Raw genomic sequence first — 27,049 nt, 5'->3', positions numbered from 1 at the left:
GCCTTGTAATTCTTCCTAGCACTTATCAACTGAACATGTCATGTTACATACCAGACATTATAAACAGACGTTTATTGTCGGTTTCCTTTACTGGACTGGAAAGTTCTATAAGGGCAAGAGCTTGGTCTTTTCACCATTATTTCCCAGCACCTAGAAGACTGACTCTCCTGGTAAAACTCAATAAGTGAAAAGATAAATGAAAGAATGAATAAACGAACATCTAGGAAGAATTAGAAATTACTAAATCAACACAGATCATCTGTCAAGAGTACAGATTTGCCTTGCACCAATGCCATTCATAGGTTGACATTTCCTTTGATACTTGTTTCATAAGATTATTACATCACGATCTCTTAAAATTTGAGAGTTTTTAAATTAACTTGAGGTAAGCATGTTAAGTATATTTAGATGATATATTATTGTCCTAAACTCCTATATGTGAAGTTGTGGTTTTATTTTTACACATTTTTCAGATATTAATTTTTTGACCCCCATCACCAGCACCACAGAATGCAATTTGATTTTATTTTCAGCTGAGACAGGAATGGCTATCTTTAGGGATGAAAATTATTCTTTATATGCTAATCCATGAAGGCCAGGAGGAGCAGTGTATATAAATAGCACTGTATGAGGAGTTATTTCTGTGATTGTTTTGAAGATCGGAAATGTGGTCATAGGGGTTCTCTTAATGTCTATATAAAGCAGAACCAAAAGGTCAACCAATGGGAAGACAGAAGACTTTTTTCCCTCATTCCCCCATGTATCTTTGCCCTTTTGTACTGTAAATTGCATAGGCTGGCATTTAAATGCACAATGTCAAAGGCAAAGCACTTGCCTTCAACCTATGCGAAAGGACAGCTGGCAAGGGGCAGAAAGAAAAATACTGCCAAAGGCTCTCCAAGCTGAACTGCCTATTGCACATAGCACCTCTCCAGTTTCTCATATTACAGTATTTGCCCTGTGGAAAAAGAAGTAGCCGCCAGAGGAGTGACTTTTTTTCCAACAGAGCAACAGCTATATCCCACTTCGGAGACCAATAACCCCTCCTGGCCGCCTCCGTTAAGCAAAGACACCAGGGATGATGATCTGAAACATTTCAGCTCTTAAATCACGTTTGTAACAGCAGCTATTTTTGTCCAAGGCTATTTCTACATTTTGCTTATTTGGCTCTCACAAGTAAAATTACTCATCCAGGACTGGGTAGGTGTAATGCACAAATGCAAGCAGAATTCAGACACTAATAGGGACATGCTGTAATAATTTCGATCAGAGGCAGCTTGTCATAATGGGGAGGGTAAGTGTGACAGTTATATCCCTGGTTTAGGAATATGAGCCAGCTGGCAAGGAAGGGTGGATGTTCACACTATTGTCCTCCAGCAACTCAGTAGGAAAGAGACTAAAAAAATCAATTTCTGCTCTCATCATCAAATACGTCTTCAGCTGTTGTTCCACATATTGTATGTGTTGTTTGTGTGTGGGTGGTCAAACCAAACCTGAAGGACAAGTTATTTAATCAAGATATTGCTAAATCCAATCATAGTCAGTTCAGTTGCTCAGTTGTGTCTGACTCTTTGTGACCCCATAAACCGCAGCACCCCAGGCCTCCCTGTCCATCACCAACTCCCGGAGTCCACCCAAACTCTTGTCCATCGAGTTGGTGATGCCATCCAGTCATCTCATCCTCTGTCGACCCCTTCTCCTACCGCCCTCAATCCTTCCCAGCGTCAGGGTCTTTTCAAATGAGTCAGCTCTTCAGCACAGTTCAAAAGCATCAATATTTCGGCACTCAGCTTTCTTTATAGTCCAACTTTCACAACCATACATTACTACTGGAAAAACCATAGCCTTGACTAGACAGACCTTTGTTGGCAAAGTAATGTCTCCGCTTTTTAATATGCTACCTAGGTTGGTCATAACTTTCCATCCAAGGAGTAGGCGTGTTTTAATTTCATGGCTGCAATCACCATCTGCAGTGTTTTGGGAGCCCAGAAAAATAAAGTCAGCCACTGTTTCCACTCTTTCCCCATCTATTCATAAAGTTTTTAGAAAGTGTTTAGGTTTAGAAAGAGAAATTCAGGATCATCTACTCAAGTTTTTAACTTTTCCTTTTTCCTGCTCCAAGGTAAATGATGATGATGACATTCTTCCAACACCAACACTGGTACTCTAAAAGCAGTGATGGTCAAAGAGAACACCTCTTCACACATGCCCAACTCCCACGGAGGTGCCATCTGAAATCTCATGCAGTTTGACAAAGTGTCCCCTCCCAAGATACTTGTTTCCCCTGGCCTGACCCCCAACCTCAATAGAGAGCCACTGATACTATTCAGACCTCTTAGTTTGAAAAGAAAAGGCAGAAGCCTGGAACGATGAGGGACTTGTTCAAGGTCACACAGTCAGGAGTAGGAGTAGACCTCACATTCAGACTTGTGACTCCCAGCAGAGTATTCTATTTCATTGCTAATATCCACTTCCTTTATGGGCCTAAATGAATGTTTTCTTTATTTAGTGTAATTAACTGATGCTTATGTCCCCCAGCCATCCCCGAATTCACATGTTGAAGCTCTAACCCCCCAGTATGTTGATATTTGGAAATGGGGCCTTTTGGAGGTAAGCGGGGTTAGATGAGTTCATGAGGTTAGAGCCCTGGTCTGAAGGGATTAGTGCCCTTATGAGAAGAAACACCAGAGACCTTTCTCTCTCCATGTATATGCAACAAGGAAAGGCTTCTGCTCAAACAGTGAGATGGTGGCTGTCTGCAAGCCAGGAGAAGACTCAGAATGAAATCAACATTGCCGGCCCTTTGATCTTAGCCCTCATCATCTCTAGAACTGAGAGAAATAAATTTCTAATGTTAAAGCCACTCAGTCCATGGTACTTTGTTATGGTAGTCCAAGCAGACTACTTGATCACTCTAGGCAGCATGGAATCACCTGAGGATCACCAGTAGGCCCCACACCAAGCCTGCTGAATCATAATCTCTGAGTGGGTGACAGAGTCTGGTGCCTGACCCTTCTAAATCTCTGGGAAAATATGATTTTAAAAGCTGCCTAGATACAGGTACAATTGTCTATACCAGACTCTTCTGAGAATGAAAGGGAGTGTGATAACTATACCAGCACAACAGATGCAAACTACCATGTGTCGCCTTGGCCTTGAGTGGTCCTAAAGCACCCCCTGCCTCCCAGTTGCTGACAATCACTGAGGCTTTGACCCTGGTTCTGGAATCAGAGAGGACAGAGTTCAAGTGCCAATCCCTTCTTGTATAAGCAGTAGGATCTTTTACTCTTAAAAAAAAAAAAAGAATATGTGATCCTCTTTGCTCATCTGCGAAATGTGGGTAGTAATTTTCATCAGTTTGTCTTTAGTATCTGAATGGTTAAAACATTAAAAGTATTAGACATGAATGTTGACATGACTGGGTCAATCTCATTTAGAGGGGAATCCTGAAGTTTTAAAGCAATAATGCAAGTAATAATAATGGGCAGAGATAAATTTAGGTTTTTTTCTCATATAGCTTAAATATATGAAGTTACAACTCTTTCAAGCAACTAATTTCTGTTATGCTGCTTTTGGAAAGAAATCATTTTTAAAGGCAGTTTTATAGTTGTAAGTAAACAAATGGTTTCCATAAAGTTTAGAAGTGACTCTCCTTTTGTTGTGTAATGGTGGCAAAGGATGGCAGCTCAGATATAAGCTTCCTTTCAAGTCTTCTTTCTGGTTCCACTGTCTTTCTAGAGGAGACACCATGACTTTTCTAACAGCAAAACTGTCTATTATTCTCTCAAAACAATTAACACAAAAACTTTTGAATTCATTGAAGGTCAGAGGATTAATAGGTTTTATCTGCAATGTGTTTGAAAAGCTAATTAAGACTCTACATACAGCAGAGGAGACTGGGAATACAATATTTAGCTTTTCTCGACATGACCACAGTGAGCATAAGTGAAGAGAGAAAGACAAAATGGATGTAGAAACTTCACTGGCAGGAGGCAAATACTTTTTAAAGGAAATAAAACTAAAAATACTTCTCCTTTGACAGAAGATGCCTCTTTTATTTATTTAATGAATGTATTCAGCATCTTCTTTCTACTCACATTATTCTAGGTGCTGTATATTCAGTGTTGAACAAAACAGATATGGTCTCTCTCTCTTTTCTATTATTTTTAGATTAGAGGCAACCTATCAAAGAAATCACATTAAAAATTAATGAAAAGATATTTTAATTGTTAACAATGGGAAAAAGGAAATATTCTTTGGTTCCCCAAAACATTATTTAACAAAACTGACTTAACCAACCAACTTAAATATTGACATGAAAACAAGAGTGTTATTTAAAGTCATTATAACAAGATGAAACCCATTTCCCTATACTTCTTTTATATTCATTTACTACAACATTCTTCTTCCAGTTAAAAGACAGGAAATAACAGAGATCTCGAAATTCTCCGGGGAACATTCTCTACTAAAGATAGTATTTTAGCAGATATGAGGGGTTTTTTTGTCTTGCTTTGAACCTTAGTTGCCATACAGTGTGTCATTTTCCTTTATAAAGTTTTGAATGTCTATCTTGTCTGAATACATCATGTTAGGTCAGCCCCCCTTTATCTCTCACCAGCACTGTTTTAATAGACTTGAACTCTATAGTATTTATCAAGATTGTTTTCCAACTAGTATTTCTCTTGGTCTTTCCCCCGACAAAATATTAACAGGTTAATATTTATGTTATGTATACACATATTTATACACACACATATGATCACATCAACCCCTTGCTTTTATACTTCCAGCGGCTCTCCACTATCTGCCAAATGAAGTGTAAATCAGTCAGGTATACACTCAAAGCTAATAATCAGTTTCCATTGTAATCAGTACCTGGCTTCCCAGTTTTATCTCCCTCTCTTTCCCCTTCTACTCTTTGTCTATGCTCTACATGGACTTTTCTCTGTCTTCTTTCCACCTAATCCCTCTCATGGGACCTCAGCCATAGGAGGAAAAACACGTAACCCAGTTCTGCCTATGCATCTAGTATGTGACCCAAGTTTTGCTAATCAGTATATTTCTTGGGCATTTTGAGTTACATGATTTTCCTTGGGATTTAGTATTTAAAGGAAATGTAAGCCTGAAGCTTACAAAAATAATTTTGCAACAAGGTGTAGAGAGATTACATGAGACTACAGATAAGGGATAAAATGATGAGAGATGGCGGGGGGAAGAAATCAAGATGGAAAGCCATGATAATACCATTTATTCCTCCCTTTGGACTCCCAAGAAAGTAATCCAATAAATCTTTTTGTATAAATTAGTTTGAACAGAACTCATCATGATGAATCAGAATTCAAATGCTCCCTACAAAACAGTGGGCACTCTAAATATTTTTTAAATAATTGATGAAGTCCCCATGATCGCCACATGAATATTGTAATGGCAAATCATTGCTGCTCACAGTTTACACAAGGAGTAACTTAAGATATAATAGTTGAATAAAATTGTACAAGGTTATATAGCAAAAGTTATGCTTCACAAAAGCAGCATTTGGTATTCTCAGTACTTACTACCTAAAGCTAAATCTAGATTACAAACCCTTCTAATTTCCTCTGCTTATCTCAATAGTGACAATCATCATAGGTTTTAAAAACTTCCTGGATCTATAATAGATACTGAAGATTGTAATAGAGAGGATATGTGTTTTTAAGGGCTGTAGGACAAAAATAGTAAAAAAAAAAAAAAAAAAGGCATAACAGGAATAAAGTACATTTAAAACAGAAAGGATAGTGAGCTCTTTCTCCTATAGTTACTAGAGAAGCTAGTAAATATAACAGCATTATGAGATGTTGTATTATCTCTAATTTGTCTTCAGCTGACTCACGGTGTTTATTAATAGCTTGGAGAGATAAACGTTGTTAATTTCATACTCCAGTTATAAAATGACATCTTTTCAAATTAAAAGTCAAAAAGAAAGGCAGGTTTAAACTCAGAATAAAATTAAAAGAGTCATTTGGGTTTTATTTTCTACTATTCTTTATAAAATAATACAAATGATCACCCTTATTTTTAATAATAAAAATTTTTTACTATATTAACATAAATGTTTTCTGGCAAGCAAGTGCTGAATTGATGAATATAGTTTCCTTTCTAGGTCTGATTAAAAATATATATATTTCTTCCATTCTCTAAAGCAGACTACCATTTAACAAGCACCTATGAACAAATATCAGAGAATTCTTTCCTATTTTAAGGCTTCATGTAGCAACACAAGATTCATCAAACACAAAATTCTTGATATAGTTTATCTACCTGCATGATTTGAGTTTTTAGAATGTTGTAACTATTCTAAACTTGCATGGAAGTTTCATTTGGTAATGAATATTTAGGTTGGAAACGACAGAATCCCAGCGTAAACTAACTTGAAAAAATGGAAGAATTAACAAGATGATGTAACCTAATGGCAGGAGGTCAGGAAAAGGCAGTTTCCAAGGACACCAGGACCATAGGTTTGAAATATCTTTAAAATTCTACCTTCATTCTTTGTGTGTCAGCATTATTTTCAAGACTGTCACAACAAGAGTGTAAATGTAACCAGTGACATGCCCTGGACTCACGTTACCTAGTTTCACCACCTTAAAGGAAGAGATCATCTTTCTTTTGTCCTTTGTAAAATATCCATAGACAAACTCTGGACCAGCTTGGGCCATGCATCCACACTCTTGGGTAGTATGGTAGGTACATTGGTGATGACAATTTGAGCTACATGGTCAGAGTTAAAGAGGACAACCATTCACCAAAGAGCATGATGACAAGAGAAGAGAAATCAGAGGGAAAAATTAACTGCCTGCTGCCAGATTTTGTTGATATAATATTTCACCAGGCAAGAATACTGAGAGGTTTTTTTTTTTTGGTCATTGTTCAGTTGCTAAGTCATGTTCGACTCTTTGCAACCCCATGATGCTGAGAAAGATTGAGGGCAGGTGGAGAAGAGGGCAACAGAGAATGAGATGATTGGATAGCATCACCACCTCTATGGACATGAGTTTGAGCAAACTCTGGGAGATAGTGAAGGACAGGGAAGACTGGCATGCTTTTAATTCATCTTATTTATAAACCTTCCATAACTGGATTCCATGGCATCTAAGGTTACTTTATGCCTAGGGTTACCAATCCACCGTTTAAATGCAACAGCATATTAAAAAGCAGAGACATAACTTTGCCAACAAAGGTCCATCTAGTCAAAGCTATGGTTTTTCCAGTAGTCATGTATGGATGTGAGAGTCAGACTATAAAGAAAGCTGAGTGCTGAAGAACTGATGCTTTTGAACTGGAGTGCTGCAGAACACTCTTGAGAATCCCTTGGACTGTAAGAAGATCCAACCAGTCCATCCTAAAGGAAATCAGTCCTGAATATTCATTGGAAGGACTGATGCTGAAGCTGAAACTCCAATACTTTAGCCACCTGATGCGAAGAACTGACTCATTGGAAAAGACCCTGATGCTAGGAAGGATTGAGGGCAGGAAGAGAAGGGGATGACAGAGGATGAGATGGTTGGATGGCATCACTGACTTGATGGACATGAGTTTGAGCAAGCTCTGGGAGTTGGTGATGGACAGGTAAGTCTGGTGTGCTGCAGTCCATGGTGTCGCAGAGTCAGACATGATTGAGTGACTAAACTGAGCTAACCAAAGCATCAAACTGGATGAAAGCTGTCTCTTAGCTCACAGTCTTTAATTCCTTCCTGACTTACCTCCCCTTCCCATTCCTAATTGGTTATTCTGGCCTACTTCTTTCACAGTGACTTTCACACATTTACGCTTTCTTACCAAGACTAAATCTTTCACAGCGACCATTTTATAATAAGGTTGAAATGCTGGTTTTTTCATCTGCATTATATTTTTACGGCTCGCTACAAGTAAGGAAGAATAACTCATACATTAATTAGCTTTCTGTCTGTGATTTTATTAAAACCACTTGCTAGCTAAAAGATCTCACTTTAACTGTAGCTGTCTTTTTGATAAAAACTTGAGTGAAGCTAAAATTCATTTGAAACAGCAAATTAAAATTTACACATACTTGTGAGTCCCAAATGCTGAAACTATTGGAAATAAAAGAAATATATTCAAAAAAACAAATGCTTAGAAATGGTGAGAACATATGGCTAGAATCTCAAGTTAATGACCTTGGCATACATAAGTGCTACCCTGGATTTATCTGGAGCCCTCAGCTCATGAAGCCTTTTACAGCTCTGTGGAAATTAGATTTTACTCGGAGTGAGATGGAAGCCTCAACAGAGGGAGAAGTAGATGGAGATAGGTCTCCATTGTCCTGGAGTCTCTACAACTATAATGAGTAGAGTCTCTTTTTAACATGTAGCATGAACAAGAAATAAATTTTGTCAAAACTGCTGAAATTTTTAGGTTTTCTGTTGTTATGTTGTTACAGTATGACTTTGCCTACAGAAACAGATGATGGTACCTGAATGAGGGTAGTTCCTAAAGACAGTGAGGAAGGGTCCTCTATGTCAAAGGTAAAATTTACAGGATTTAACATGGAACAACAGACTGGTTCCAAATAGGAAAAGGAGTATATCAAGGCTGTATATTGTCACCCTCCTTGTTTAACTTATATGCAGAGTACATCATGAGAAATGCTGGACTGGAAGAAACACAAGCTGGAATCAAGATTGCCAGGAGAAATATCAATAACCTCAGATATGCAGATGACACCACCCTTATGGCAGAAATTGAAGAGGAACTAAAAAGCCTCTTGATGAAAGTGAAAGTGGAGAGCGAAAAAGTTGGCTTAAAGCTCAACATGCAGAAAATGAAGATCATGGCATCCAGTCCCATCACTTCATGGGAAATAGATGGGGAAACAGTGGAAACAGTGTCAGACTTTATTTTTGGGGGCTCCAAAATCACTGCAGATGGTGACTGCAGCCATGAAATTAAAAGATGCTTGCTCCTTGGAAGAAAGGTTATGACCAACCTAGACAGTATATTCAAAAGCAGAGACATTACTTTGCCAACTAAGGTCCGTCTAGTCAAGGCTATGGTTTTTCCAGTGGTCATGTATGGATGTGAGATTTGGACTGTGAAGAAGGCTGAGCACCGAAGAATTGATGCTTTTGAACTGTGGTGTTGGAGAAGACTCTTGAGAGTCCCTTGGACTGCAAGGAGATCCAACCAGTCCATTCTGAAGGAGATCAGCCCTGGGATTTCCTTGGAGGGAATGATGCTAAAGCTGAAACTCCAGTACTTTGGCCACCTCGTGCGAAGAGTTGACTCATTGGAAAAGACTGTGATGCTGGGAGGGATTGGGGGTAGGAGGAGAAGGGGATGACAGAGAATGAGATGGCTGGATGGCATCACTGACTCGATGGACGTGAGTATGAGTGAACTCCGGGAGTTGGTGATGGACAGGGAGGCCTGGCGTGCTGCGATTCATGGGGTCGCAAAAAGTTGGACACGACTGAGCAACTGAACTGAACTGAACTGATGGAATAGGAAAGTGGATAGGTGAGTGTGGATCTGAGGGAGATATCAGAGCTGGAGACATACATTTGAGACTCATTATCCTCAAGACAGTATTAAAACCATGGAACTGTATGAGGTCATATAAAAAGTGAGTACAGAGAAAGAGACATAGGATTGAGCCCTGGGTTGCTTCCACTTTTCAATGCCAGAAAGAAAGGAAGGAAACCAGCAAAAATAGACCTAGAAGGAGTGACCAGAATGTTAAAAGGAGAAAATATTGTCCAAGAGGCTGAGTGAAGAAAGAGGGATCAGCTATTAAATGCTCTTGAGAACTGAGAACTCACATTTGGATGTGGTAATGTGGAGGTCAGTAGTGCCCTTAATGAGAATTGTGTAAGTTCAAAAGCCTGCATACAGTGAGTACATCCAAGACTGGAAGAAGAGTGTGGACAACCCATAACAAGTTTAGTTTCTAAAGGGGATTTGAGAAATGGGACAATGATCTGAGACAAATTGCTATCAACAACAGGATGTGTGTTTTAATGTATAAGAGATGTTATAGCACATTAAAGGCTGCTGGGAATGACCAGTAGAAGTCAAAATGAATTTTCAGAGCAAAGAATTGCTGGAGAAACATTCCTGAGCTAGCAGACCAAAATAGCTTATTGTGCACAAGTGCAAAAGTTGTTCTTGTATGAACATTTTACTGTATTGTATTGTGTTGCATTGCATTGAATTCAGCCAAGAAGGCAGAAGCTGTAAGGAGATGGATGAAGTATGTTAGTGGATTCCATGGTCAGAGTTCATGAAATCTCTCTTCTAATTTTTATTTTCTAAGGGAACTAGGAAACTAGATGTTCAGCTGATAGAGAAAAAGGGTGAAAGGGTGAAGAATGATTGAAAAGGGGAGAAAAGCTTGGAAATAGTAGCCTCAGAAAGTAGACAGTGAATTCTTAGGCTTCCGTTCCTAAAAAGGTAACAGAATCACTTGGCAGCACCATTTCAAAAGATTCAGTATTTACTTGAAAAATGTCCACTGAACCACTGGATGTGAGACATAATAGAGCAATAATAGGTAATATAAATTTCTAATCATATAAATATAATGAATATACTTATTTTTAGGAAGAAGAAGGTCCAAGTATTTCAGCTATTCTTTTAATAGACATATTTCACATATTTTATATTGCCCTTTTGGTTTTCTTTTTTTTTTCCTCTGTCCTTTGATTTGTGTAACTTGAGTATGTACCCAACTCTACATCAGCACAGTATATTTCAGGATAATTATTTTTATCTGCCTCTGATTCTGAGGTATTTTAGCAATAGCCTTTTCATTTGTTCATTTTTTTGACTTTTTGTTCTCTGGTAAGATAGCTAACAGGACTATGATTGACTTACATAATTGCTAACTTTTTCTCCTAAAACTGAAATTGCTTCGAGGAAAAAATATTTTTTTTTATTACAGAAGCATTATATATGCTCCACCATGTCTTCTTTATAAGTAACAGGCAAACTTCCTAAAGCATAATCACACTTCATATTTTCCAGCTTGAAAACTCTTGTTGTCTGAAAGCTTTATTTCCCCTGTCTTTTGCATCACAATTGTTATACTATCCTTTCTACTTTAAGTTCATTCTCATTGGAGTTTTCCTTCTGAGATGTTTCAAGATATTTCTTTACCCTGAGGGCAATTAATCATTTTTCCATATATGTTGCATATTTTACTTCCTTTTTTCATAGTGTCCTGGGTTTATGCAGACATTAATAAAACATACTCTGATTAGATTCAGAATAATGTTTTATGCTATAGCAGACAGACAGGAAAAAGAGTCTGAATTTAGGTTATATACAGTGAACATTTACTATGACCTCATTTCCTAGAATCAACTCTTGGCCAGTATTTTTTTTTTTTTAAATAATAATCAGCTTGGAGTTTGACAAACGGTCAAATTAAAATCGTTTAAAAAAAAATACTGCATTTCAAAAGTTAATTCAGACATGAGTTTAATTTAGCCTGATATTTAATTGTGAAAAAATACAATCTTATGAGTCTCCTTAAATTTAACATAATTATTCTCCTTGTACGATTAACCTCCACAAATCACAGAGACATACCCATTCTTCTGCTTGAACACGGAATGTTAGACTTCACTGACTGAAAAGACTTCTTATATTATCTTGAACATCCCACAGTATCTTCTTTTAATTTCAACCATTGAGTCCTAACCCTCAGGGGTAGTAAAGAGAAAATACACCTAAATAGGAGAGCACATTAAAGTTCTAAACATGGTGATGCCCACTCTGGTTTCTTGTTTCCATATTAAATGCCTACATTCCCAAAGTAGTCCAATATGAATATAATCCAGTTTATTTTTTTTAATCTTTTCTAAAATTAAAGACCCTTATCCAAGGAAGGTTCTAATATGATAAGATACAGTGGAAAGATTTCATTCTTTACTCTAGACCATAATGTTCTGATTTATGAAAACTGCCATTTCATTTGCTTTTGGGGGGCTACATTATATTACATTAGTCTGTTTTGAGTTGCTTTCTAAAACACTTAAGTATTTTCTTCATGGATGGTAGCTAAAAAAATTCCTTATACTATTATGTAAATAAATTAAAAAATAAAATAAAATTATCCATATTTCCACTAGCTAGAAATAGCTTCTTGAAGGGAATTCTTATGTTGTTGGGTTTTTTCCTCATGTAGTAACTATTCCATTTCATTGTGGTGTTATTATCCTAATTTAGCTTTGAAGGAATCAACTTCATCCTTCCAATCTCAGTCCAAATATCTTGGACAAGTTATTTAATTGTTCTGATTAAGGGATAGGACCTATGGTCTAAGCTAAAATAATCAGATTATTCCTTCACTCTCATCACAAAGGTTAGCTCAGGAACAAATCCATAAGGACCAATATGACTCAATTCAGGTTTTCTGTTTGAGCTCTCAGGAAGCCAGTCTATTCTTTTATAAGAGAGGATGCAGGGCAGGCCATATCTGATACGGCCAATTTGCAACCACATGGGCCAACGTCAAGGAAACAGAGTCTAAAAATGAAGCGAGATAAACCTCCTTCTAATGATATCATTTGACCCCTAGGTCAAGATGAACTCAAAGACACTTTTCTCTGAAACTGTATTTGCAAAAACCAATAAATTCTCTATTTCAGAGGGTCTGCCATTTGTGAAAGTAAGTATCTCTAGTGATAAACCACTATTAAAATTTTATGAGTTCCAGTCTCCTGGCTGTTTAAAAATATGATAAATGCATCTAGGTTATTACATAAGCCTGTGGCATCCCTGTTCTAAATCTCTAATGGGTACCAACATATTAAAAGAGGCACAATTTCTATACTTATACTCAGTGTGAGCTCTTATATTTGCCCTACTGTGACAGCGTTCACAAACCCTTATAAATATCTATCTGCCTCTTTTCTAAGGTCTTTGAGAACAAGTAACATTCAGAAAACGAAGATCATGGCATGGCATCCGGTCCCATCACTTCATGGGAAATAGATGGGGAAACAGTGGAAACAGTGTCAGACTTTATTTTGGGGGGGCTCCAAAATCACTGCAGATGGTGACTGCAGCCATGAAATTAAAAGATGCTTACTCCTTGGAAGAAAAGTTATGACCAACCTAGATAGTATATTCAAAAGCAGAGACATTACTTTGCCGACTAAGGTCCGTCTAGTCAAGCCTATGGTTTTTCCTGTGGTCATGTATGGATGTGAGTTGGACTGTGAAGAAGGCTGAGTGCCGAAGAATTGATGCTTTTGAACTGTGGTGTTGGAGAAGACTCTTGAGAGTCCCTTGGACTGCAAGGAGATCCAACCAGTCCATTCTGAAGGAGATCAGCCCTGGGATTTCTTTGGAAGGAATGATGCTAAAGCTGAAACTCCAGTACTTGGCCACCTCATGCGAAGAGTTGACTCACTGGAAAAGACTCTGATGCTGGGAGGGATTGGGGGCAGGAGGAGAAGGGGACGACCGAGGATGAGATGGCTGGATGGCATCACGGACTCAATGGACGTGAGTCTGAGTGAACTCTGGGAGTTGGTGATGGACAGGGAGGCCTGGCGTGCTGCGATTCATGGGGTCGCAAAGAGTTGGACACGACTGAGCGACTGAACTGAACTGAACTGAACCATGTCTTTTGGGGCTTCCTGGGTGGCTCAGTGGTAAAGAAACTGCTTGCCAATGTAGGATGCATGGGTTCTATCCCTGGGTCAGGAAGACCCCCTGGAGGAGGAAATGGCAACCTACTTCAATATTCTTGCCTGGGAAATCTCCTGGTCAGAGAAACCTGAGAGGCTACAGTCCATAGACTCGCAAAGAGTCGGATACGACTGAGCATGCACACACCACATCTTTTATATTTCTGTCTCCAATAGTTAGCAAATTTCCCTTGCAGATGTTATGCACTGATTAAATATTTGTTGAGTGAAAGAAGGAAAGAAGACATAACTTCTACAAGAAAAAAGAATCAGACTTACATCTTCTTTATTTCCTCCTTTCTTAATGCCTAGCTGCAATGTGATCTCAAGAGAATTAGGATTAAAAAAAAAAAAGAACAGGAAGAAGAAAGAAAAAAAAGTAAAAGACACTAAGGAAATCTACAATCAGCATTTCCTAGAGTTGGAAAAGATGTCAAGTGGTTATTAAAGACAGTGAGTTTTATCTGGTGAACTTCTTAGTGCCTTTAGTCTATTACTAACTAGTAAGCCCAGCGAAGATACTCAACTGCTCCAGCCCTGAGTTCTCTTTCTATAATACAGGTTTTATAATACCTACCTCAAGGGTTGTAAGGATTAAATGAGAGCACAGTGAATAAATGTAACTGTTATTACTATCATTTTAAAATGTTTTGATAAAAATAACTCATATTGGCTGTGCTAAGTCACTTCAGTCATGTTCAACTCTGCGATCCTATGGACATTAGCCAGCCAGGCTCCTCTGTCCATGGAATTCTCCAGACAAGAAGATTGGAGTGGGTTGCCATGCCCTGCTGAGGATCTTTCCACCCCAGGGATCAAACCCGCATTTCTTACATCTGTATTGGCAGGCGTGTTCTTTACCACTAGTGCCATCTGGGAAGCCCTTTATATACAGTATGTATATGTTAATCCCAAATGCCTAATTTATTCCTTCCAGGATTATTATTCAGAGTACTCTGTCTTCCATGGCTTCTTCCATTAATGTGACCTGATCATTCATGAGAACACTTGTGATGGGCAAGATCCTAAGAGGGTCTCCAAGATTTTCTGCTTCCTTGGTGTTCAGGCTTTGCATAGTCCCTCAGTTGGCATATATTGTAAATTTCCTACCGTGGTTATGTTACATGGCACATGCATGCATGTTTAGTTGCTCAGTTGTGACACCATGGACTGTAGCCCGCAGGTTCCTCTGTCTATGGGATTGTCCCGGCAAGATTATCGGAGCGGATTGCCATTTCCTACTCTAGGGGGTCTTCCACACCCAAGGATCAAACCCACATGTCCTGTGGCTCCAGCATTAGAGATGAATTCTTTACCACTGAGCTACCTGGAAAGCCCTCATATTGGCACAGCTTACTAAGTTATTTTGAATATCTGCTTTTGGAATTCCAAGAGAGATGGAATTGAGTAAGATATCATTTTGAAATGTTTTAAGCTTTACTTTTACTGAAAGAAAAATCTTGAGGATTTTTAGGATGCATGATACAAAAAAAATTACTGGGCATTTTGCATCTATATGCTAAAATCACAAGGGAAACTCAGGCTATATAATTTTCCAATAAACTGGTCAAAATCGTCCCATGTAAAAGAAACTGTTTCTAATATTTCACTTCCTGTTCCACTCCGTATAATCTCATTAAAATTTAATTTATGGTGTTTAGAAGAGAAAATGTTTTAATGTTAAGTTTTGTTTTTGTTTCTTGTTTCTTCACAAAATAATTCATTCTGAATATAAACTGTGATCAAAATAATTTACCTAATATGGGTACAGGAAATACTTAAATATCATGATATGGATGCATACAGGGAAGAAATAGTCTATTTATTTATTCTTTTTCTTATGTATTTCAATCCTTCTTGAAAAAACTTCACAGATCAGAACACAATTCCCTCATATTCAAGTTTAGAGTTGATTTTATTTCTGTCTTCATTGAGAGGGTAGTCTGGATTCTTCATAAGAAACATTTAAAAGATTTAAAAAATAGTCTCTTTGTATACTAGTTTACTTTTTCCAGGCCTGAATAACATTTTTTCCTGAATAATTTTTAATATGAACTTTTTCCCTTTCTGAGTTTTAAAAATTTATTTTAAAATTCTTTTTTTTTAAACCGAAACTCCTTTATGTCCTCTCTGCTTTGAGCCCAAGCACACTTTTGTACTGTTCAAACGAAAGCTAGAACATGGGGGATTATCTCAGAGATCCCACAGCATGTCATGACGTTAAATCCCTCTGAAGTATTTTAGCTTCTATCCAGCTAATCCAGATGTGATATAAGAGGCAATCTAGGATCATCAGAGGTAACAAGTCAGCTGACTTTCCAGTACAAAACTTTTCAGTTTTGACTTTTCAGTACAAAACTCATCCTCAAAAGAATGAGCAACTATTGTCTTACATGATTTCTGTGATTACAAAACACTGGAAAATAGATTCTCTTGACTTCAAAGCAATTCAAGCATTGTAAATGTTTTAAATATAGTCAAGCTGCCATCATCTGAACTCAGACTTGCAACCTAATCTATCTGGGAATGAAAAGCTTACTTAAAAGTCATCTACTGTTGCCCTATAATTTTGGAGCAACCTGAAATCAAGGCTTGGAATTACTAATTAGATTAGGTCCTATTTATGCCAGAGTCCCAATTATTTACTTGTCTGAACAGTTTTTAAAATAAGTTCATCTAGAACATTCAGTTCAGTTCAGTCGCTCAGTTGTGTCTGACTCTTTGTGATACCATGAACCCACAGCATGCCAGGCCTCCCTGTCCATCACCAACTCCAGGAGTTCACTCAAACTCATGTCCATTGAGTTGGGAATGCCATCCAACCATTTCATCCTCTGTCCTCCCCTTCTCCTCCCACCTTCAATCTTTCCCAGCAGTAGGGTCTTTTCAAATGAGTCAGCTCTTCACATCAGGTGGCCAAAGTATTGGAGTTTCAGCTTCTTTCCAATGTACACCCAGGACTGATCTCCTTTAGGATGGACTGGTTAGATCTCCTTGCAGTTTAATATAATTGTTCCAATATCACTCATAAGTGTGTGAAGTTATCTGTATAACTGATATTAACTGGTAAATCACCACAGAATACATAGAACCCTAAAAAAAAACGATTCTAGATTTCAAATTGTCTAACAAATAATGACAAGCTGATGCATTTGTCAAATCTTGCCCAAGTGGGTATGTACAACATACAAAATTCAAATACAAGATAACTTTCTACAATCAAGTGCGTTTCAAATATAAAAAAGATGGAGTAAACACAAAAGCTATAATCTTCTCAAAATACAAGTTTGGAAAATAGAAGGTTGCCCTTTTTAACTGAAACTTAACAGTGAACACATATGAAAGATATCATATATTATCTGGCCAACGATATCTATATCTACGTACAAAAATATTTTAAAATTGTTTTTAATTAAAAATAAATATGTTGTCACAGTCTGTAAATTATTTTGAGCTCTGGTAGGTAGAAAAACATATTACAAAAATTTCTTAAAGTAAAATGTGATAGCCTACATTTGGTAAGCATAGTTTTTAACACTATGTTCAAAGCAATAAGGTTCTATCAAGTATTTTCTGCAGCTTGTCAATGATAAAGGAAAATCCTCTATGGAGAAATCAAATAGCTAAAGGTTTTAGTTTGTTCAGAATTTAATAGCATCTGCCTCATGGGGCTTCCCTGGTGGCTCATATGGTAAAGTGTCTGCCTGCAATGTGGAAGAGCCGGGTTCAATCCCTGGGTCAGGAGGATACCCTGCAGAAGGAAATGTCAACCCACTTCAGTAGTCTTTCCTGGAAAATTCCATGGATGGAGGAGCCTAGTAGGCTACAGTCCATGTGGAAGCAAAGAGTCAGACATGACTGAGCGACTTCACTTTCTTTCTTTCTTTTTTATATAGTAACTGAAAATATTCTATGGAAATAGATTTGATTGTTTCATTTAAACAGCACAAGTTTGATTAATCAGATCTAGTTAACTTACCACAAAGGTATTTTAATGTAAGTTCTAATGGAGTAATATAACTGAATGATTGTTTAAAATTTATTTATTTTTAATTGAAGGATAATTGCTTTATAGTATTATGTTGGTTTCTACCAAAGATCAACATCAATCAGCCATATGTCTACCCATGTCCCCTCCCACTTGAAATGAATGATTCTTTAAATACATTGCTGTATTTCACAAACTTACCTTTTGCCATTTGGTCATGACCAACCTAGATAGCATATTCAAAAGCAGAGATATTACTTTGCCAACAGAGGTCCATCTAGTCAAGGCTATGGTTTTTCCAGTGGTCATGTATGGATGTGAGAGTTGGACTGTGAAGAAGGCTGAGCACCGAAGAATTGATGCTTTTGAACTGTGGTGTTGGAGAAGACTCTTGAGAGTCCCTTGGACTGCAAGGAGATCCAACCAGTCCATTCTGAAGGAGATCAGCCCTGGGATTTCCTTGGAGGGAATGATGCTAAAGCTGAAACTCCAGTACTTTGGCCACCTCATGCAAAGAGCTGACTCATTGGAAAAGACCCTGATGCTAGGAGGGATTGGGGGCAGGAGGAGAAGGGGACGACAGAGGATGAGATGGCTGGATGGCATCACCTACTCAATGGACATGAGTTTGAGTGAACTCCGGGAGTTGGTGATGGACAGGGAGGCCTGGTGTGCTGTGACTCATGGGGTTGCACAAAGTCGGACACAACTGAGCAACTGAACTGAACTGAACTGAAGCATCAAGGACACAAATTTTCTAAAACTGAGTCTTTCAATTCAGAGTGTATTACTATCGGAGTTTTAGTTTTAACACAACAGCCTCCTAATCTTAAAATTGTATATCTTGTAAATGTGTACCTTTCTTCCTAAGGCAATCTAGATGAATGCTTCTTCATAATTTGAAAATAGCAACTTTTTACTACTGGAGTGTCTGTGGTGCTATCTCTAAAAATGGCAGATTGTTTTTCTTTCCTATGAGCTTATCAAACAATTAATTCTAAATTATCTATCTCTAATGTTTTCAGTTATACCTCATCCCTTTAAGCATCAGTCTCTCACAAATCTGTTTATCAGGCACTAAATTCACCTCCGAAAGCAAAACTGAGGACTCTTTACTCCTTATACAGTCACACACACTCATACCACTTTCTTCTTGTTTTTGCATCTCCATTCCAATCTGGATTTATCCTTTCACTCCTCTTGTCTTTTCTGTCATCACATCACAACTTCTAAGTAACATTCGCCAAGTTGATAATTTTTAACTTCTTGAAACATCCATTTCTGAAATGTCTCTATTCCCAAACCCTTCTGCTCTTCTTTTAACCTCTCCAGCAATTCCTTTTAGTCCCTATTACTTTATTTTCCATTTTCTAATGTCTAGATGTTGGGAATTCCCCAGGTCTTGATTCTGTATTCTATTCTCTTCTTTTGACACAGTCTCTCCAGGTGATCTCATGTGTTCCCAGGACAATAATTGTGATCTATATGGATTGCTGTTTTTATAGTTTCACTTCAGTATCTGCTCTGAATTCCAGACCCAGCTCTCTGATTGTTTGGAGTATATGGGCTGTGGAGCCACACTGCCAGAGTTAATGTTCTAGTCCTGACATTTACTAACTGTGTGTCTGAAGCAAGTTACTTAATCTTTTTGTGTCTTGCTGTGCTGTGCTTAGTAGCTCAGTCAATTCCCAATCTTTGCAACCCCCATGAATGGTAGCCCACCAGACTCCTCTGTCCAAAGAATTTTCCAGGCAAAAATATTGGAGCAGGTTGCCATTTCCTACTTCAGGGGATGTTCCTGTCCTACGGATCAAACCCATGTCTCTAGAACCTCCCGCTTTAACAGGTGGATTCTTTACCACTGCACCACCTGGAAAGCCCCTCTGTGTCTTCACTGCCTCAATTTTATAAGGACTATTATAAGAGTTTGTTTATTTCTCATAAAGATTGAGTGAGTTAGTATGTATGCTGCTGCTGCTGCTAAGTCACTTCAGTCGTGTCTGACTCTGTACGACCCCACAGATGGCAGTCCACCAGGCTCCTCTGTCCCTGGGATTCTCCAGGCAAGAATACTGGAGTGGGTTGCTATTTTCTTCTCCAGAGTTAGCATGTATAAAGTACTTAAAATAGTTCCTGATACAAAAGTTGAGAAAATGAAAGAAATTTGGGGGGATTTCCTGGTGGTCCAGTGCCTAGGGCTCATCACCTTCAATGCCAGGACTAGTTCAATCCCTGGTCAGGGAAGTAAGATTCTTCATGCTGCATGGTGTGGCCAAAAATACATTAATAAAATTTTTAAAAATGAATGATGCTGTGTCACATATACCTGAAACAACACACTTGAATTCTAGTTTTTTTTCCATCACAGCTGTTTTCATATAGGCTTCCCCATTTCAATAAATAACACCATCTTTTCATTGGTGCACCTCTTCTCTTTTCTCCCTCTAACCCTATTATCTAAATGGGAAAGTACCTGTATTAAATACAAATCAAAACATTTCTCTCCACTGTAAACCCCCTTCAAGAGTTTCCTATTACACTTTTAATAAATTCAAACACCTATGCATGTCCCAAGGTAGTGCAAGTAGTAAAGAATCTGCCTTCCAGTGCAGGAAACTCAAGAGACATGGGTTTGACCCCTGGGTCAGGAAGATGCCCTGGAGAAGGAAATGGCAATCCACTCTAGTATTTCTTGCCTGGAAAATTCCACGAACAGAGGAGCCTGGCAGGCTACACTCCATGGGCTTGCAAAGAGTCAGACAGGACTGAGCACACACGTATACATGTCCCTGCATATTCTGACCCATTGTACATCCTCTCACACAAATCATACATATACACACTATCATATACACACCACGTGCACACATCACACATGGATGTTCTCATCAATGGCTGGGCCCTTCCAGTACACTGGATTACAAACAAATGTCTCTGAGAGAGGCCGGTGAACCCACTGTAACCGTTGTTATTGCCCCAGATTTGTTTCCTCCAAGTCACTTACCCTGTGTTGTACATGTGGACATTATGCTTTCTTAGTCAATGTATGCCTCCCATATCAAACTGTAAGCTCCATTAGGCCAGGGCTTAATTGGTTTATCCACCTTTAGGTATACTAAGCCCTTGGTACCATACAGGCATTTAATGACTATTTCCTGTAGGAATGCCTGTTAAGAATAAATGAGTGAATTCATCCTTTTCTAGTGGCTTATTTCAGAAAACTTAGTCTGGTTTTTCAGGATCCTTTTTATTATTTATACTTTTATTCAGATAATTCTTGAGGAAAAAATCATGTTGCTACAGTTTATGTAAAGAACAAACTACATTTGTGTGACTCGTGAGCACATTAAATTGCCCAGTTTTATTATGTTGTTTGATTGAGCCATCTTTTGTAGCTTTTAGGGGAACTCAAAGACAGGTTTAGTCATTGTACAATTCGGGTCTTCAAAACCACTTCATATATGAATTTTATCTTCTACAAAATTTCTGAAAGAATCTTTATTACAGACACATTGGATAGCCTCTTTCAACTTCCATTCTTCCCTCCTTCTAATTGGAAAAATTGGAATGCAAAAAAACAACAACAACAACAACAACAACAAAAAAAAAACACCTGTCTTCTGGACTCCCTTGCAGCATAATAAATTTTATAATTTAGATGCTCCTATAGGAGACTGAAAAAAGGCAGGAATGCTTCTGCAAACAAGGCCACTTTTGATGTGAGTAAGTGGCTGAGTCTGGCCTCAACACTTTCAGTATCTAGTCTGTGGGTGTGAAAAGACAGGCCTCGAGGCAGCTTTGAAGAACAAAGCAGTTTCCTGACCAAGTGATAATCCTTGTTGCTCCATAATCCAATGTAGTCTCTTGATACCAAGTTTTCCTGTCCTTACAACAATGTTTTGTGCATCCAGTTCCCTGTACATAACCCCTACCACTTCTATTAACTAGAGTGGTATGTATATCTAGCACTTAAGCCTGATACAAACATAAGGAAGATTTTAAGTTTTTACTTCCTTTCTTCTTTGCTTTTTTTTAAAAATAGTATTTCTTCAGGGTGAAACATATCTCATAACATTGAAAAAATATCTTGGTGATTTTTTTTTTCATTTCAGTTGATATTTTTAGAATGGCATATTTGGGTTTTTTCACTATGGACAATTTCAAATATATACAAACAAGAAATTATTATACTAAATCCCAATGTATCATTTATCCAGTTTCAATTCATGGACTGGCAACTTTATATCCTATAAAATCCCACCTATCTTTTCCCCAATAGATCACTAACAAAGTGTGATTTACCAGTTACATGCATTGGAAGCTCTCTTATGAAACAATAGAACTTAAGCCTTAAATTCATTTGCATCTATATAATAGTAAAATATAAATGTAATAAAATAAAATAACATATAAATATGCTATATAATCATACTAATATGAAAGTTAATAGAAATATTAAAAAATACTGTGATAAAACCCACATATTAAATAAGCCTCTAGGCATATTTTACATCTTGCAGATTTGCTACTATTTGGGACTAGAATAATGTTATCAGATGTTCTGCTGTGTTCTTCTAACTGTTTTAGGAAGAAATAACATATGAATTGCAGCTTTTTAAAATTTTAGGTTATTCTCAATTTCTCTCTTTATCTCTATAAATTTTTACTATTTTCATAATTAGCTTCAAACTGGTTATTTTTAAAGCATATTTCTCTCACATGAAAATCTAGTTGGAGAATTATTAAACTCTGAAAAGAAACATGGGCTTCCCTGATGGCTCAAACAGTAGAGAATCCACCTGCGATGTGGGAGACCTGGGTTGGGAAGACCCCCTGAAAGAGGGCATGGCAACCCACTCCAGTATTCTTGCCTGGAGAATCCCATGGACGGGGGGCCTGGGAGGCTACAGTCCATGCAGTCGCAAAGAGTCGGACACAACTGAGTGACTAAGAACAGCACAGCACAAAAAGAAACATGAGTTGAAGATCAACACTAACTGAATATCTCTATCTGTCTGTCTGTCTGTCTCTCTCATACACATACATACAAACACAGTTTTGAGTATGTAGAAGTTGTGTTACTGCTCAGTTGCTCAGTCACGTCTGACTCTTTGTCATCCCATGGACTGTAGCCCACCAGCTCCTCTGTCCATGGAATTTCCTAGGCAAGAATATTGGAGCAGGTTGCCATTTCCTCTTACAGGGCATCTTCTCAACCCAGGGATTGAACCTGGGTCTCCTGCGCTGGCAGGAGGATTCTTTCCCACTAAGCACCTGGGAAGCCATTTGGAGGTTAAGATCTTGCAAACAAATAACCTGTGCATATTTTAATCAGGAATTTGAACTGATTGGTAAAAGCCAATAGTATTTCATGTAATTAAATGTAAAAATGACATATAAACAAACTGAAAAATGATTCCAGGGACAAGCTTGATTTTTCCACACTTGCTGAACAGCCCTCCCCAGATACGCTGTGCAGTCACCTAGTTCAGTCCTTGCCTCAGAGGATGAGCACTGGCCTTGCAGGGAAGGGTACTGGCATAATTAGTTCTCCTGCCAGTGGTGTACAATCTCACTCTGACATGACTGCTGTGCTAAGAACACAGGTCTCCCATTAGCAGAGACGTATCAGATTTTCCCATCACTCTCTGAACAGAAAAGTGTGGTGCCTTTCCCTTCAAAAACAAAATTCAAATCAAAACTACCACCATATACACACCATTGCATTTTGCCGAAAGTATTTTTCAGGATTTTGCTTTTTCACACCTGTGATAAAGCCTTTGACAATTCTAATTCAAAACTTTCCTCTGCAAATACTTCAATAAAACTGATGGCCCAGGTAAAACCGCGTTTCTCTTTAGCACTCAATCATATAGCTGTCACAGATACAGTGATCCAAGCAATCAACTCTCAGTATCATCATGTGGTGAGAACTATGTTTCCCTTTCTTATGATAATGTTAGGGGAAGTTCACTGATTGAAATCACCTACCCTGGCCAGGCACCATAGTAACCATTTGCTTGAGTTGTTTTACAACAGGAGGTTCTGGTAAGGAACAGGGAACTAATAAGGCTCCACCAACCAGAAGAGTTCGGGAAAGGTCAAAAGGAGACACCACATGTCCAACTATCTCCCAGAATCCTTCTCTCTGGCATCCATCTTGGCTGTACCAACAGGAAGGACTTGAGTCAGAATGATTGGCTAAGGACAACCAGGAAACTAATCCCATCACCATAAAACCTGAGATTGTAAGCCATGTGGCAGAGTAGTTCTCCTGGATTCCCTTACCCTACTGCTCTCCAGCCGGGTGCCCTTACCCAATAAAATCTCTTGCTTTCTCAGCACAAGTGTCTCCTCGGACAACTCATTTCCCAGTGTTAGACAAGAGCCCAGTTTAGGGCCCTGGAAGGGGTCCCCCTTCCTGCAACAATAAGATATATATTTCACTAGAAGAATAAAGAATGCTTTAAACAAAACAAGATAAATGAATGTTCAATAATAAAATTAATATAATAATAATAATTGAAGTTCAAAGTAATTGGCACTCAAGTCTTCAAATCAGAGAACACATGACTATCTCTTCCTGGATTATTTCATAAGCCTAGCAGTCATGTATTTTACAACATTTTTACCCTACTTATAGCATGATGTAGAGGTTTTCTGTAATTTCTATTTACTACTTACTAAGAGTAATCAATGTCTAGTTTGTCATCCTATGATCTCCTTTTTCTCCTTTACCACATTTTTTTCCCCAACCAACGCTATTATTTCCTAAAAGAAGTCTTCACTAATGGCATCCAGCCCACTCTACTCTCCCAACACCATGTCTTACCTTGGAGCTCTCTTCAATTTCACCTTCATTTAAGCTTACCTACTGACTCATTTTCAATGGCATTGTTTTCAGCTTACTATCACACAGGGAAGATCAGAAAATCTCATTCGCTTTGTGTTAATATAGCTCAGAGGAATTCGTTTGCTACCCCATGCACAAAGGCCCTAAGAGATTTGCATTTTAATAGAGGACAATTCTTTCATAATTCAAACAAATGGAGTTTCTCAAATGGTGGAATTTCAAGCATCACTGACAGTAGTGGAGGAAATATTTGGGGTGAAAGTACTTACACCAAACAATAATGCTTGAGACTACTATCTTTTCCACCTAGACTTAAGCTTAACTGGAATAAAAGCAGATATTCATGTTTGAACAAGAGTAAAAGCAGAAATTTAAACCAAAAATCTACACTGTTGAACACTATTTCTTAATAGAATGCATTATTATCTTTGTGTTCTTCACTTCTCATCTTTGTAAAGTTATACTATGTAGCTCTTCTCAGTTTCGTTATGTCTTGACAAAGATGGCCTTAAAGTTCTCCTCAGCTTCACTAAACTTAGACAGGCACCTTTTGGTCCTTAGGCTCCTGACCTTTCTTTTCTTGCAGCATTTACTTTAGAAAACTTGTAATTGTAAATTTTTTCTCTACTTTTTCAAGACATAAATCTTCTTAAAAGCCTTCTTTCAGTTTTACAACCTAGAGTGCTTTTTTCAGAGATGTGGAAGCCACTTCTTTGAAATATAATCATCAAGAAAGATAGTACATCCATCTCCAGGTTCTGTAGGAGGGTAGGAACCTAATTCCCTTGGGAGCCTTGCTCCAAGTTGCAGAACTACTCTCTTGACTTGAAAAAAAGAAAAAGTTCACTCTGCTTCTGAGTAAGCTCAGTCAGCAAACACAGATGGCTTACAATCCTCCCACCCTTTTCCAGCTCTTAAAAACTCTCTTCCTTTGGTTTCAGTGAAATGGAGTTCAGAATGATTTCTGGTCTTTCTCTCCCATTGCAATAACTTTAAATAAAGTCCTATCTGTTTAACCTTGTACTGAGCATTTTTTGCTTTGACATCCTGTACGTGAACAGATTCAAGTACCTATATTAAATCTGTTTACACTGCCCCAAGATTCCGTCATTAACGAGCATCCTGAACATAATCCAAGGAAGCAAAGAAAGTGCAATACCTTTTTTTTTCACATCCATGGCAGTTTCCTTCTCAGTTTTCATTTTGACATCTTCTTTTTCTGGCAATAAAATGAGAAAATTATAAACATCTGTTTGCTAAGTTTGCTAAGTCGCTTCTGTTGTGTCCGACTCTGTGTGACCCCAGAGACAGCAGCCTACCAGGCTCCTCTGTCCCTGAGATTCTCCAGGCAAGAACACTGGAGTGGGTTGCCATTTCCTTCTCCAGTGCATGAGAGTGAAAAGTGAAAGTGAAGTCACTCAGTCGTGTCCAACTCTTCGAGACCCCATGGACTACAGCCCACCAGGCTCCTCCATTCATGGGATTTTTCCAGGCAAGAGTACTGGAGTGGGGTGCCATTGCCTTCTCCTATTTCAGGGCACATTTTACTGCTACTAACATCCAACATCCAATTTATCTCATATAGAGTGATTAGAGTCAATAGTCATGTCAAATATGAGTGAACTAGCATATTCAAAAGCAGAGACATTACTTTGCCGACTAAGGTCCGTCTAGTCAAGGCTATGGTTTTTCCAGTAGTCATGTATGGATGTGAGAGTTGGACTGTGAAGAAGGCTGAGCGCTGAAGAATTGATGCTTTTGAACTGTGGTGTTGGAGAAGACTCTTGAGAGTCCCTTGGACTGCAAGGAGATCCAACCAGTCCATTCTGAAGGAGATCAGCCCTGGGATTTCTTTGGAAGGAATGATGCTAAAGCTGAAACTCCAGTACTTTGGCCACCTCATGTGAAGAGTTGACTCATTGGAAAAGACTCTGATGCTGGGAGGGATTGGGGGCAGGAGGAGAAGGGAACAACAGAGGATGAGATGGTTGGATGGTGTCACTGACTTGATGGACGGGAGTCTGAGTGAACTCTGGGAGTTGGTGATGCAATGCTGCGATTCATGGGGTCGCAAAGAGTCGGACACAACTGAGCGACTGAACTGAACTGAACTGAGCACTGTAACAGAACAGTAGTTTTGGTGTGCTTTCCTTTCAGGGAAGGAACAAGTTTTCATTAAGTCAAAAAAATAATCTCTCATGATTGTACGGATATTAGATAGCATTGTTAATTATTATATAATCCAACAGTTTTTCTAAAGGACATTAAAAGGGATATATTGAATGTTCTCTGGGTTATCAGGCCACCATAAGCATGTCAAAAGCTCAGAAAAGTCTTGAGATCACTTGGGACTTCAGATGCACTATCTGAAAAGGTCATTCAAAAAGAACAAAATAGCAAACCAATCAACTAGTTTCTTTCCCATATATTCAATAATTTGCTCTTTTGATAGACTGTTTTATTAAACTAAATTGAATAGTAATAGTGACATATATATATAATCAAGAAAAGTAATGA

General features: G+C 38.2%; 1 protein-coding gene and 1 long non-coding RNA gene across 2 annotated transcripts in view; both read right to left on the bottom strand.

Moving 5' to 3' along the window:
• The window catches only part of LOC120862868, a 29,065-nt gene extending 9,683 nt beyond the window's left edge, over positions 1–19,382 (bottom strand). Inside the window, exons 1-2 of the long non-coding RNA XR_005720867.1 lie at positions 18,823–19,382; positions 17,873–17,880 (exon numbers count right to left, since the gene is read on the bottom strand). This is a non-coding gene — a long non-coding RNA (uncharacterized LOC120862868). The remainder of the gene's footprint in view (positions 1–17,872; positions 17,881–18,822) is intronic.
• LOC120862864 (triadin-like) overlaps positions 1–25,794 on the bottom strand; it is a 72,323-nt gene extending 46,529 nt beyond the window's left edge. The window contains exon 1 of the mRNA XM_040239002.1: positions 25,692–25,794. Coding sequence (XP_040094936.1) covers positions 25,692–25,734 — 43 coding nt within the window. The 5' untranslated portion in view covers positions 25,735–25,794. The remainder of the gene's footprint in view (positions 1–25,691) is intronic.
• Positions 25,795–27,049: the final 1,255 nt, after the last annotated feature.

This window comes from Oryx dammah, unplaced genomic scaffold, assembly GCF_014754425.2.
Source record: "Oryx dammah isolate SB20612 unplaced genomic scaffold, SCBI_Odam_1.1 HiC_scaffold_4, whole genome shotgun sequence".
In the NCBI taxonomy this organism is placed as follows: domain Eukaryota; kingdom Metazoa; phylum Chordata; class Mammalia; order Artiodactyla; family Bovidae; genus Oryx; species Oryx dammah.
Note: the sequence above shows the minus strand (reverse complement) of the source record. Positions and strands in the feature narration are given on the sequence as shown.